Source organism: Dermacentor variabilis, chromosome 10 (genome assembly GCF_050947875.1).
Source record: "Dermacentor variabilis isolate Ectoservices chromosome 10, ASM5094787v1, whole genome shotgun sequence".
Lineage (NCBI taxonomy): Eukaryota > Metazoa > Arthropoda > Arachnida > Ixodida > Ixodidae > Dermacentor > Dermacentor variabilis.
The window spans coordinates 69,736,315-69,751,461 of record NC_134577.1 but is presented as its reverse complement, the minus strand read 5'-3'; the positions used below and the strand labels follow the sequence as shown (position 1 = coordinate 69,751,461).

Here is a 15,147-nt window from a genome sequence, read left to right as displayed (position 1 = left end):
TAACTTACTGGTGTAGTCATTACTTAATTATTACATGGTTTCATAACATTTCCAAAAGTGAGAATTTGCCACAACCTACAGCGTAATAAATACGCCACTGTAGGCTGCGCACTAAGTTTATCGCGCCTACACTGAAATCTTGAGTTACCAAAACAGCTTTATCATATATGATGCTTTCGGCATTACAGATTTATAAGAAAGCTTTTACTGCGTTAAGTGGTTGTGAGATAGGCATCTGTCTATCCTTGTATCTTCCTGGCTTCCTTGTAACATAACGGCTTTTTTCTGGCATCATGCTCGAAGCCTCGGAAACGAAACGAGAGAATTTACTTGCGCTGGAATAAAAACCCCGCGTCTTTAAAGTCGATTATGCAAACAGCGCAAGAGCGGTCGGAGTACTGAGAGAACGAATTTACAATTTGCGTATTTTAGAAAGGGTACTTATATACATATCATTTAATGAACACCCATCGTACATTCGTTCTGCTGTTGCGCCGTTTCCATAATGCATTACCAGCTAGTCCGTTCACACACATTGCTTTAAAGTCCACGCTCTACGACTACTCCACCACATCACTGAACTTGCTCTGAAGGAAAGTTGCCTTATAGGCTTACTTTCGCGTTTACAACAAACGTAGGTTTAGTGGGTCACAAGAAAAGACAATACCTAACGGCACAATAGTTTTCCGCGTCTCGTGCGTGAAATGGGACCGTAAATGTGCGTGCTAAACTGATCAAGCAACACAGCTGTTCACAGACTTTCCTCTCTAGCAAAAAAGAATTGCTTCATAACATTACGGCGCTCTACAAAATGTTTTTAATGGGCGAACTTAATAGCAACATAAATTTTTGCTTTCACTCTTATCTAAAGTTACAGGTAGGTGAATATGAATTGTTCCCAATACGAATCGAATAACAGTAAGTATTGAATGTCGTATCGAATAGCGAACAGTCAAACGCAAACGCATACACCTACAGCAGGGACGTTCATTTCGGTATAGCTAGGTACGACGCCAGCGCCGACTAGTACAGATAAGAAAAAAATAGGGCAGCCACAGTATCAGTTTTAAGAACAAGGTTATTAGTCGTCATTAAAAGAATTCCGGCTAAACCCATCTCACGATAAAACGAGCGATGTTAATGCGATTCCTTGAAGCAGACCGGCGACCTGACGCAGATGGCGCTTCCCGCTGAACACGCTGCGCCATCTACCGACAAAGCCATGAGGCCCGCAAGGGGCGTGGGTTCAGTTTCGCTGGACGTCGGAGAAATTTAACGGATCATTTTGTCATTCTAAACCGGCATAATATAACGAGTGTCATGTACCTAGTTACCCGAGTGAGCACCAAAACGGTTCACTGAATAGCAGCACACACCATACTGGCATACGCCCAGTCATCCAGCTTGGTATCAAGGAGGTTCACTGCAGTTCACTAGGGTTGAGGATCGGGCGAGTTGGTATATCGCATTCTAAAACTGGTACAGCGCAACACGGAAAGACAGAGGCAAGTCAAGCCGGCCAGATGAAAGAACAGAGCGCTCTGTACTTTCACCTGGTCGGCTCGGCTTGTTTGTTCCTTTCCACGTTGCGCTGTACCAGTTTTAGAGTTCACTGCAAAGACCGAGTGGCGCATGCTACCTGCTCCAAATCAGCGTCAAAAAAGGTTCATTGAACAGCGGTTTGTATCCACTGCCTTTGCGCCGCACTCCCAGTGGCCCAGGGTCGGCGTCAGAGAGGTTCGCAGAGCCTAGGTACACAGTGCCAGATACTCAGCGAGCTAAGTTGGTCCAACGGTTGGCTTCGAACCCTGTTCCCTAAGCACAGCAGCCCGACGTGCTACCCAATTGACCATGGACTAACCATGAAGCAGGTTGGCGGGAAAACGGTTATACAGACGTAGGCAGTCAAGTCCCCGAAAACTGCGTGACCTAGCCAAATAACACCAATCACACTAAAACTGCACGCATAGCTTTTCAACATTTTCAGAGCCTACTTGCAAACACATTTTTCCAGAATCAGTGCCTTAATAAATAGCTTTGCGTAAACTCGAAGCAAACGGTTGCAAAAAGAGATCGAAAGTTATGAAAAGAGTTGTTGAATGACTTCTGTGCTGTAGACACATATTGAGGGGCCCGTTGAGAAGGACATATCACTGGCTGTAGCCTAAAAGATATGATATGTGACTATACACACAATAAGACTAAATGACCCACTTCAAGCACGAATCGATTCACGCACGAATCATCGGAGATAACTTGTGATATTTTACGTAGCAGACAGATAACAGTCGCCAGACTATAACAGTCAGTTGTGGAGAAATACTTGGTTAGTCTAGATATTAGAACATACCAAAAATTTTATTTTCGAATACGAATAGTTAGTGTGTAAAATTCGTTTCGTATTCGAAACTTTGAATATTCGCCACCCGTATTTATAATATACCATAAGGGTATTTGATTGCAGTGACCATTTAACTGTTCCCCAAAAGTAATTCAAGGATCTACAGGGGTATCACTTTCGGCCGTTCCTGATTGGCTGCGACCGCGGTAAAACGCCTCTCGTTCCAATAAAACATAGTGCCGGGAGTCACGTCACCCAAAAGTGAAAGTACCTTCGAAACTTATCGACCTAAAACACTCGTCAGATTTATATATATATATATATATATATATATATATATATATATATATATATATATATAGTGAAATGATCACAGCACTCACCTAAACGTCTGATTGAAGGGCAGGCGCAGTTCGAGAAGAGTGTTCATGATGTTGTTCTCGCTTATTTTTTCTAAGATTCTTACGAACGGTTCATGACGCTGCAACCGGTCAAGCTGAAACCAAGGGACACCAAAATAAGACGCCACCAAAAAGTTTCACCCTAAATGTGCATTGTTGACTCACGTGTCTGTAGAGGTGTTCCAGGAACCCGGTGTCCAAAATCCACTTCGGGTAGCCGATCTTTGGTCTCATTTTCTTCAACTACATGCCATGAGAATGAACGTGATAGTTTCTCAGTAAAGCCGGTGAATGCCACGCCTACCGCCGCTATAAATTTGGTTACAATGTATTCGTTTGCTTAACCCCGCTACAAGTGTAACTGCGCGGCTTAAGTAGAGATAAGTAAAACATACCACGTAGAGAAATATTGTCCCGGGCTTAGTATTCGTAACAGCTATGGTAAGAACTGCAGTACAATATAGCAGTTGGAGCGTGGAAAGACAATAGCCTGTATCCGAATTCCACGTCATGGGAGACTAAAAGGAATACAGTGCGAGCTTCCATGCTGTGTTTTTACTAGCAACGCAGCTATATATATATATGAAAGGTAGCCTAGATAAACCGAACCCAAAGCAATTGAAGAACAAGTGAAGCGTAACGCAATGTTAGACAAGTAAATGAAATACAAGAGCCTGCTTACGTGGGTTCCTTTGTCTCTAAAGGTTCCTACAGGCGCTGCTGGAAATGTTGATCGCCATGGTCCAGGCACAATTTGGCCCACCTTCATGTGTTTTTCACTTGTTTTGGGTTCGGTTAGTTTAGGGCCACCTTATAATACACGAAATCACTGTTTACTTGAAACAAACATTCAACTGTTAATCCAATTTTTTTTTAATTGTTGCACTCTTCACAGGGGCCGTTATTACCTGGCGGCTCTAGTGTAATTGTGACTTCTTTAACGAAGAAACGCGTGTATAACTCATGACTCCCATGCTCAATAACCCACTATGATCACAGCAGATTTTTCCACTACATACCAAATATGATCGCGTCTTATTACTGATATGAAGGGCGCAGATCACAGGGCCATCCGCTTGTCAGTGTGACTTCGTATTGTCATTGCGATAAAGAAACAATCACCCCTTAGGTTACATTGAAACGTTGTTATACCTTCTGTTCTGCTCTTCTTTTGGTTGCTTTATCCATCCACTTGATGCTCTTCAATCTTTTTTGAAACGTGCGCTTCATGCTCGCCACAAGTTTTTCTACCTTGAATGAAGAAAACACGGGCCTTAGTAGCAGTGAACGAAGCTCGCGGACGTAAAGCAACAACAACAACAACAACAGTTCCCGTATGCTTTCTACTAGTGTTTTTGGGTTTACCACGCGCTGAAGCAATTATCCATGCTTTTATTAAAAGTAACTTGAACTTCTGTGCGTGAGTCTTATCGGGCTCTTCTCAAGGATCCGTCCAATAATTTTGTTTACACACAGGACCTCCTGTAGGGCCGTCCAGGGGACATTATGGGGCAATAATTTTACGAAACATGATCAGAAATTATCGAAACTTGAAGGTTCCACGACCATGAAGCGCCCTTTGAACTGTGGCATTTTCGAAAATTTCCACGTTGATGAGAGCGGTGTTCCATACACTATGTGCAGGCCGTCTACAAGCTGACTCGAGTTAAAGGGAAAAAATCATTTACAGTGCGCCTATATTGAACCAGCAAACTCACCGTCCCCTTATCCGCGAATTCAACGTCCCTTCTTCCAAACCACTCGATAACTCGTTGGGTCACCAGCCCGCTTACATTGCTGCAGGAAGAAAGCAGGCCCACGAGTGTAAAATGTATATTTACAGCTGATGTATATGGCGTTCAGGCAACTGCCAGGCAACGACAAGGGAACCAGGTGAAAAATGGTAGTCTCAGTGCCGAAGGTCGTAGCGTCGCTTTTGAGAAACTTGCGAGACTGTGAGGCGATGACGGGCGACATCTCGGACCTGGGCGGCTAAGACAATAGCGCCGCGAGCGTAACCAGTGCTGGGGTGATTGTACTGCGGAAGGTAGCAACGTGTCAAAGGGCAAGGTGGGGTCGCGGCCATACAAAAGGTAAAATTGTGAAAATCCGGCAGTGTCGTGACGGGACGAGTTGTACGCGAAAGTGATGTATGGTAAAGCGACGTCCCTGTCGCGGTGATCGTCGGAAACGTACATGGCCAGCATTTCAGTTAGCGTGCGGTTGAGTCGCTCGGTGAGGCTGTTCGTTTGAGAGTGGTACGCGGTAGCAATCTGGTGTTCTGTAGAACAGGAACGGAGCAGATCATCGACGACCTTCGATAGAAAGTAGCGGCCGCGATCCGTCAGCAGCTGGCGAGAGGCGCCATGGTGCAGGATGACGTCGTGCAGTAAGAAGTCGGCGACATCTGTAGCGCAGCTGGTTTGTAGCGCTCGTGCGATGGCATATCTCGTTGCATAATCGGTTGCTACAGCAATCCATTTGTTTCCTTAGATGGAAATTGGAAAGGGGCCAAGGAATTCTAAGCCCACACGGTAGAAGGGCTCTGTAGGTATATCAATTGGTTGAAGCAAACCAGCGGGAGGCATAGCAGGCGTCTTCCGACGCCGACACAGGTAGGAAGAAGCGACATAACGGCGCACAGAGCGTTAAATGCCGGGCCAGAAGAAGCGGCGCCGCAGGTGGTCGCAAGTACGAGTGATGCCCAGATGTCCAGCAGTGGGAGCGTCGTGAAGTTGCTGGAGCACGGCGAGTCGAAGGTGCTTGGGGACGACTAGGAGGAGCTCCGGGCCGTCAGGACGAACGTTACGACGGTATAAAGTTCCATCGCGCAAGGTGAACATCCGGAGGGACGGGTCATTGGGCGAGGAGCTTAGGCGTTCCATAAGTATTCAAAAAACAGGATCTTTGCGCTGCTCGTCGCCAGTATGGAGGAAGCCGGAGAGGAATAGAACACTGATGTCCGAGTCTGCATCGGTATCATCCAGTTGATCCACGGGATTGCGGGACAGGCAGTCAGCACCTTTATGCAGGCGCCCCGACTTATACATAATCGTTTGTTTAACAAGGTACAGGAAAATTTCGCACGGCGTGAACTTTCTGTGGATCAGGTCGGATTCCGGCGGCGTTTACGAGATGGCCGAGCATGTTAATTTCACGGCGACCGAAATGGCACTTGGAGGAGTTTAGCTGAAGGCCAACCCGGCGAAACACGGAGAGTATGGTTGTGAGGCGCCGCAGGTGGCTCTCAACGTTCGGCGAAAACACATTCACATCGTCGAGGTAACAGAGGAAGGTAGACCACTTCAAGCCGCGCAAGAGAGAGTCCATCATGCGCTCGAATGTAGCTGGCGCATTTCAAAATCCAAAGGGCATGACATTAAATTGGTACAGACCATCCGGTGTGAAGAAGGCGGTTTTCTCGCGGTCCATCTCATCGACGCTTACCTGCCAATAGCCGGAGCGGAGGTCAATTGATGAAAAGTATTGGGATCCGTGAAGGCAGTCAAGAGTGTCATCAATGCGAGGCAGGGGATAAACATCCTTCTTTGTTACCCTGTTGAGGTGACGGTAGTCAACACAGAAGCGCCACTAGTTGTCTTTTTTCACTACTAAGACAACCGGTGATGCCCACGGGCTACTGGAAGGTTCAATGATGTCCTTGTCCATCCTCCTGTCTACCTCTTTCTGTATGATGGCCCTTTCTGTTGCGGAGACATGATATGGCCGCCTATGAATGGGGCTGGCGTCACCGGTGTTGATGCGAAGCGTGACAACAGATGTCTGGCCAAGTGGACGGTCGTCTAAATCAAAGATGTCCCGATAAGATGACAGGAGGTGACGAAGAGCTGTTGTTTGCTCCGAAGGAAGGCCAGGGGCGATCATCTTAGAAACATCGTCCGCAGGCGTCGAGGACGGAGTGGGTGACAAAGGTCCGTTGGTAACGAGGAAGGATTCAAAGGTCAAAGAAGAAATCTGAAATTCTTCCAAAGGAGTGACATGCGCTATGGCGATACCGTGTGGTAGCACATGCGACGAAAATTCAAAATTGAGGATTGGCACGCGAGCGCAGTTTTCGCGGAGCCGGATTAAGGTGCTCGGTAGGGCAATATTGCGGGACAAAACCACGTCAGTAAGCGGCGACACGACGTACTCGCCATCAGGTACGGGAGGACAGGGCGTCAGGAGGACATTTGTAGCCGCTTGTGGAGACAGCCTTGCAAACTCAGCAGAACATAAGCGGTGTGAAGCACAAGTTGTTGCGTCGGCAGGAAGCGGCAGGTCCAATTGTACAACACCTGCGCAGCAGTCAATTTGGGCAGAGTGTTTCGAAAGGAAGTCGAGGCCGAGAATTAGGTCGTGCGGACAGTGTTCAAGGACGATAAATAGAACAACGGTATAATGGCCCCCAATAGTCGCACGTGCTGTGCACATTCGAAGGACAGGTGAAGTACTCCCATCGGCGACTCGCACAGTGCCCAGTACGGCGGGTGTCAGAACCTTCGTGAGCCTTCGGCGGAGAGCAGCGCTCATAACTGAAAGCTGCGCTCCTGTATCGATGAGAAATCTAACAGGAACGCCATCAACTTCAATGTCCAGTAGGTTTCCACATGTAGGCAGGGTCAACAGAGGATTTGTGGGCCGGGTCGGAGTTGCAGCTTCACCTCCGGGAGCTGCACCGCCTAGTTTCCCGAAGCGAAGCGACTGGTTGCAGAAGGGGACGAAGAGCGGTGAACGAGAGGCGAACGGGACCTACGACCTTGCGGAGACGGGGAGCGGCTGGATCTTGTTGGACCATTGTCGGCGTTGACGTTCCTAGTCGGCGTATAGGGCGAGAAAATACGATTGTCTGGCACTTGGCGGTAGTGACTCGGAGACTACCACCGAGGAGGCGACGGCCAGTGGTTGCGGTAATGACGGGCGATGGGTCCGATACCGGAACAATTAAAACAGATGGATTTATCATCCGCTGTGCGGCAGTCAGTTGGGTTGCGACGGAGTGGCGGAAAGCTTTGCGTCTGGGAGCGAGCAGCCGGAGAACTAGGGTGGTTGCTTGGGCTAGTTGGTAATTCATGATCAAAAATAACGTACAGCGCAAACGACCAGGACAGCGATAGACGACATACACAGCGCTGACTTCCAACAATATTTTATTGCGTTGCCACATCGTGTGTATATATACAAGAAGAGGCATGCGCAGAAAATGTACGACAGTCACATGGGGTGTTCTAACAGCAAGTCATTGAACGAAACATGGTCACCTCAAAAAATAATAATAATAAATAAAACAAATTAAGCAATACAATTTCTATCTGTCTAGAAACGCGACTTCACCAGGGGTCAGCGCGATTGAGGGCGCACTAACGCAAGAACTGCCAAGTTTTCTGATGAAATCAGCTTCCACTATTTCGCGTGTGAGCTGTGAGCAGTGTCTCGCTAAAACTTGCGTATCTTCAAAGAATGGCACGCAGCCGCAGTCCCGGCAATGGATGCAACGTCCGCAACACTGTACAAGGCCACTTGGGCATCCATTGCCGGGACTGCGGCTGCGTGCCATTCTTTGAAGATACGCAAGTTTTAGCGAGACACTGCTCACAGCTCACACGCGAAATAGTGGAAGCTGATTTCATCAGAAAACTTGGCAGTTCTTGCGTTAGTGCGCCCTCAATCGCGCTGACCCCTGGTGAAGTCGCGTTTCTAGACAGATAGAAATTGTATTGCTTAATTTGTTTTATTTATTATTATTATTTTTTGAGGTGACCATGTTTCGTTCAATGACTTGCTGTTAGAACACCCCATGTGACTGTCGTACATTTTCTGCGCATGCCTCTTCTTGTATATATACACACGATGTGGCGACGCAATAAAATATTGTTGGAAGTCAGCGCTGTGTATGTCGTCTATCGCTGTCCTGGTCCTTTGCGCTGTACGTTATTTTTGATCAGCCGGAGAAATCTGGTAGGTGTTTGTATGGCGGACCGAGCAGAGAGATGGAATGCCCAAACTTGCTATTTCCTCCCGAACGACTTCTTGTATAAGGGAGATAGCGGGCACGCTTTCCCGACAGTCGGAACGAACTGGAGCCGGAGCCATGGCCTCAAGCTCACGGCGAAGGATGCGCGTGATATCTTCCGGTCCTGTGGGCTGAACGAACCGCGGCGAGTCTTCGCAAGAAGATGCCGCGGCGGTATTGGGCAATCGGTCGAAAGTTCGAGCGAGGCGGCGGCCCTTCACTTGTTCGAAGCGCCGGCACTCCTTTATAATTGCATCCACGGTGGCACAATCCTTACACATCAGGAGATTGAAGGCATCGTCTGCAATACCTTTCAGTATGTCACCAATCTTGTCTGTCTCGGTCATGTTGTTGTCAGCCTTGCGACAAAGGGCCAGCACATCCTGCATGTACACGACGTAGGATTCTGTGGACGTCTGAGCGAGGCACGCAAGCTCTTTTTTGCTGCCAGATGACGACCGACAGGTGTGCCAAACAGGTCTCGCATTTTTTTCTTTGCCGACATCCCAGCTCGTTAGGTCAGCTTCGTGTGTGTCGTACCATTGCTTCGCAGTTCCTCTTAGATAAAATATCACGTTTGCTAGCATCATTGTTGGATCCCACCTGTCGTTCTCGCACACTCGCTCGTACATCGTAAGCCAGTCCTCGACGTCGGCGTTGTCCGTGCCACAAGATGTCCCTGGGTCCCGCCGATGAGTGAGGATGACTGTTGGCACAGGCTGCTGAGGCGTTGTCGCTTGTGTCGGCTGATTTGCCATTGTGGCGGCAGGTAGATGACGTCCGCTGCGAAGTTCCGTGATTGTACACTGCACCTTCCACCCAAAATGTTGCAGGAAGAAAGCAGGCCCACGAGTGTAAAATAATGTATATTTACAACTGATGTATATGGCGTTCCGGCATGGTACGGTATGGTATGGTATGGTATGGTATGGTATTCCTTATGCGATGGCGCACACCCACTGTGGAGGATTGGCCAAGATTTGGATGAAATTAGGCAATCTTTATTAAATACTAAAATTGTTAAAGGTAACTGGAGGAAATGAACAAAAATAAAATGTTTAAGAATTCAAGACAATCTCTTTGTAGCAATTATAAATTCCTCCACGGTTGAGCAAATATCCCTGTGGCACTTTCCAAGAGAGGAGGCTCCTAGAGAAAGGATATTTATAATTGAAAAGCTTAAACCAAGCTGTGTAAATCTTGATTCTAGAATATTTTTTCTTAAAGAATTAAAACGGCCGCAGAACATGAAAAAATGATCTATTGTTTCATCTTCTCCACAGACTGGGCACAGAGGGGAGGGCACCAGACCAGCCCTGTGACGATGCCAGACTTCGTCTTCCTCTAGACCAATTCAACTTCTTCCTTCCCTTCACCGTGACAATATTGACAAGCGTGCGTTTAATATCGCGACTGTACCGGGTTTCGCACCACAGCGAATACCTGACTGCCCGGTCACGCAGTAAGATGCGCAGCCCGTCAACAGCCCACGTGAGCCACGCGATTGCAAATTACACTGTCTCCGGCATCGGCACATCTTACTCGGCGAGGAGCAAACCGAGAAGACGCGCCAAAGCCTCTGGGGAAGGCAAAGAAAACTCACATTTAATAAAGACATTTCGCGCATGAAATAATCTACTTTTTTTGCTTTGAGCACTGTTAGGTACCATGCATTCGTCCATTCGTTGCATAATTTCGCAGAGTACAGAGCCGCCCACCGGCATTTCTGCAGGAGTAGTACAATCGGTTAGGAAACGAACGCGGTTAGAAGACAAACGAACAAAGATTCCTGCATTTTTTGAACAAATGCAGCTTCTGCACGAAGAACCTGCATTTTTGTGACCGGGACAGACGGCTTACGTTTCGTTTGGAGCGTGCGCTGAACCTCTTGATGACGTAAAGGCGACCGACGACTTCATTCATTAAGGCTGACATAAGCTTGACGCAAGTCTTCCAGAGTGGAGGCTCCTTCTCCAGTCCGAAGGCAGCTCTATTGAAAGCCAGCTTGGCGTCTCGGAATCGTTGGGAAACGTGGCTCGCCTTCGTGAGCACCGCACGCCAGCCCATGTAGTTGAACAGAGCTCGCCTGCATACAACGACGAAAAATTAAACTAGTAAAGTCTTCGTAAGAAACAAAGGAAGCTGGTGGGATCACGGGGGTTGCTGAGTCACGGCTGAGCGGGGGAGGCGAGAACAGGCATTTTCTTCCCTGCTCCGATTGAGAGAGAAATAAAAAGAAAGGGCAGGGAAGTTAACTATGGTGGCTCCCGTTTGACTACCTTACAAGAGGGGAAAGCGGAAAGTAAAAAAGGAGAGTAAATGTGCATACAGCCTTCTATAGTCTAGTTGCTTTCAAGAAGAGCATTAGTGCTTTGGTGGCCTCGTGTATATTAAGTTTCTTCAGCCAGGTTCCCAGGAAATTTGCTTCCGGGAACAGTCTGGCCGCCTAGCGTCTGAGACTGGTACGCATAGAATATCGTTGACATTTGATGGATCACACATAGAATATGCTCTATACTTCCCCGCATCCGCAAAAGTGGCGAGTCGCTTTGCTGCTCATTCCGATGAGGAATGAATAGGCATTCGTGAATACGACGCTCGATCCCACGTGGCACACCTGAAGTTCCCTACCATTCCTCTTAGCTTTTTGCAGGGTGCCCACGCAACAGGACGCTCACTTGTCGCTCTGGAGTGAGCTGCGGTAATGCGCGCTGTAGCTTCATTTCTTTATATTTTATTGCGATAGCAATTATATGGACACGCCAGGTCACTTCTGCCGTCGGCGTCACCGTGAGATTCCGTATAAAGTGCAAGGGCGATCAAATGTTGGCCAGGGAAGTGCGCGGGGGAGCTGGCGACCGCGACTCAATCTCGCGCACGCAAGGGAGGAAAGCGAGGAGGAAACACTCCGTCTTCAGTCGCACGCAACACTTAGGGGGCACGGTTGGGGGAAAGGGGAGGTTGTTCTAGTTCTGGTCGCTGCATCAATCTCGCGCACGCAAGGGAGGAAAGCGAGGAGGAAACACTCCGTCTTCAGTCGCACGCAACACTCCTGGGGCACGGTTGGGGGAAAGGGGAGGTTGTTCTACTTCTGGTCGGTGTATCTTGAAAGCCATCTGCGATGGATACAGAGTCCGCCGTGCGCTCTTTTCGCGGCTTAGTTTGCACTAACACGAGAAGCAGCACGAAGGTCAATTCGCTCGCTGCTGCTGCCGCGCCTCCTCACGCCAGCGTTCCTGCGTGAACAACGTCTCGGACGAAACTGCGCCTTTTTCTTTACATAGGCTGTACGCTGTAGAGTGGCGAGATTGGGACATCGCTTGCTTTAACTTTTTTTTTTTGGTACTACCTACTGAGATAATGTGCAGAACTGACAACAAGGTCCCTCGAAGTTGCCAGCCGAGGACACTGAAGTTGCCGCAAATCGTCCAGGGAAATGTGTTATTTAGAAAGATTAACAAGTGTTGCACAGCATATGTTATTTACAAAAAAAAAGCTTTAGTTATTTAAGCTACACGATATTTCGAAATGCAGCAACAATAACGCATTAGCATCATAAAAATGTGGTTTGCATACTGGTCTTTTGTCGCCGTTATCTCACGCAAGAAATGCTTCAAGATCGCTGCAACGTTGATGGCGTCGCTTTCTCGGCAAGTATGTTAGGCTGTAAATGTTGTAAATAGTAAGACGTGGAATATCACCTTCCATACAGCTACACAAGTCATTACTGCATCTTTTCGTAATAATTAAATTTATTTTTTTAACCGCCGTGGTTGCTTAGTGGCTGTGGTGTTGGGCTGCTAAGCACGAGGTCGCGGGATCGGACACCGGCCACGGCGCGGCCGGATTTCGGTGGGGGCGATATGCGAAAACACCCGTGTAGGTGCACCTTAAAGAACCCCACGTGGTCCAAATTTCAGGAGTCCCCCGCTAGTGCGTGCCTCATAATTAGATCGTGGTTTCGGCACGTAAAACCTCCTAAGTTAATTTTTTTGCGTTATGTACATTGATTTATGTCCATATATTCTTCCTTGTTCATGGCATCAATCAGTTTTATTCCACGACCTACTGCCAAATCTGAGTAGACGTACCAAAGTCGTCTATAATTCGACATCTACAATACGAGTTCAATTGCCATTCGGTTTATATTTGTCTCATGGCCAATATTATAGGATGGAAACATTTATATCCTACAGAGAGATAGAACGCGGCAAGGCTGCTCTAAACTTTTGGCAATTATCTGAACCGCTAATAGTTAGTCATGTCTGCACCTGAGTTAAAGAAGGAACTACGCTTCAAAATTTACTTTTGTTGCGGTGAGCTGCCGATTTCCGCGGTAACATTTTAATTAGCATTCTTGTTTTTGAACACCTCGCTGTTCCCGCACCTAAAATGTTTCGTTCTCTGGCTAGCTGCAGTGCCGTCTGGTGTTTTGTTTTCACGGCATTTGCATCATTAAAGTGGCATGTTCTTTTCTCCTCTTCCTGGAAATTAAGACTATATTCATTGGTGTAATCGATCTTCGGAGTGATTGATTTATGTTGTCGATGAACTTGTTTTATTTACGAAATTATCTTTTCGACCGACATCTAAAATTCACTGATACGAGCAGACACTAGCGCTTACGTGTTCGCTCTCTTCAAGAAGTTTGTTGTCGAGGCGAAGTAGCTCATGGCCATAATTGCTACTGGTTCGTCTTTGCTGAGCGTTAGGTTCACCAGTGAAAACGCCTCGTTCAGGAGCTCCAACAGTGGCAGCTGGACAAAACAGGAACATAAATGTAAAATAGTGACGTTGAAATTCGTGTCTCCAGCTATTAACAGAGCGTGTTATCGCAAGCGGGCATAGCAGAACATTAATACCTCTCTAAACAATGTACTATAACATACTCTCCGGATAAATGCTTTGAAAGTCGAAATGGCCGCAGTACTCTCGTTAATGAAATATTTACCATCCGTCTCTCTGTTCCTGAAGGATGTACCAGTAGCTGTTCACTGGACGTAAGCTGGCAGTTCTTTTTTTCCCCATAAAATATAACGTCAAACTTTCAGTGCGGTGTTAATCATACTATCATCCACTCATTTTGCTTCCAACCATGACCAGTCCCACTGTGCTCGTGGCGATCACCACCACAAAAACAACGTGCGCCACTCTAACACGGTCACGTGCCCCTAGTAGAATTCTTCCCAGAAAGTTTATCGAATTGAACAACCTACTGGCTTCTTTAGTGGATATCCGCGATTCCATTCTTTTTTAAGATTGCTTGGGTGAACACGAACCTCCGTCGCAAATTAGGTTTGGTGGTGCCATTCGCACCGATGTTCTGATCATTAAATCTGCATATTTGTTTGATCATAGCATGTTAACTGGTAATTCCTGTTACGTGTCGTGGTAGCTTAGTAGACATGGCATTGTGCTGCTGAGATCCAGGTCCCGGGTTCGGTCACGGCCGCGGCGGCCGCGGCCGCATTTCCATGGCGGCGAAAAGCTGAAAACGCTCTTGGACTTAAATTTATGAGCACCTTTAAGAACTTCAGGAATTCAAAATTATTCCATAGTCCTCCACTTCGGCTTGCCTCGTCATCAGATTGTGGTTTTGGCGCGTAAAACACCACATTTCTTTTCTTTTTGCTTATCGTTATTGTTATCAGTATTGCACGCATTATACAGTGCTCTGTTCTTGCAGTTTCCCCTTCCCCTTTATGATGTACATACAGGTTATCATAAATAATGAATAGACGCTACAGAAGAAAAACCAAACACCGATTTCTCTAAAGGAAGATTCGTAGGTGACTAAAATTTTGTTTTTGATCATTTCTTTCAAAACGTCGGTTGGAATTCTCATCCTGCGCACCACAGGTTACGTTCCCAAACCCTGTTTGTAAGAGCACTTCATAAGAATGGGCGCTGACTGATCGAAATAGCAAAGGTATTACTAGCGTGGGCGTCAAGCTCAAAAACTAACAGTTACTAGAAGAGATGCTAATTTGGTGAATTCTGTCTCGTGTATTTTAGGCGCTGTAGTGTCTCCTCATAGGCTGCCCGTATTTTTGTCACGTGGCTGCAGGTTTCAGTCAACCTTTCGATAGACACGACTAGAGAATGAATCCCATCTTTCAAGCACGGCAATCCCCTTCTAAATGTATAATTAAAGCCCGTGACTTCATGCGTGTTCATTGCGCGTTATCTTTCTTCTTTAGATTCTTTACTTGTTATAGAAGAGGGAGACAGACGAAGGCATTGTCTAACATTGAAAGAGTTTTTTCATTTTTCTAATAAGTTTAATTTTAGTAATGCCTTCTTAGAAGTTGCTACTGCCTGCGCTTCCCCACGTAGAAAGTTACTCTGAGAGCGCAAGTATGATTGAACAAACATTACTTAACAGAAATCTG

The 15,147-nt window shown here is 47.0% G+C and overlaps 1 protein-coding gene across 1 annotated transcript in view; it reads right to left on the bottom strand.

The window, feature by feature from the left end:
• The window catches only part of LOC142559294 (neprilysin-1-like), a 61,539-nt gene that overhangs the window by 32,274 nt on the left and 14,118 nt on the right, over nt 1-15,147 (bottom strand). Inside the window, exons 8-12 of the mRNA XM_075670910.1 lie at nt 13,382-13,512; nt 10,616-10,841; nt 3,895-3,993; nt 2,908-2,985; nt 2,725-2,837 (exon numbers count right to left, since the gene is read on the bottom strand). Of these exons, the coding sequence (XP_075527025.1) occupies nt 2,725-2,837; nt 2,908-2,985; nt 3,895-3,993; nt 10,616-10,841; nt 13,382-13,512 (647 nt within the window). The remainder of the gene's footprint in view (nt 1-2,724; nt 2,838-2,907; nt 2,986-3,894; nt 3,994-10,615; nt 10,842-13,381; nt 13,513-15,147) is intronic.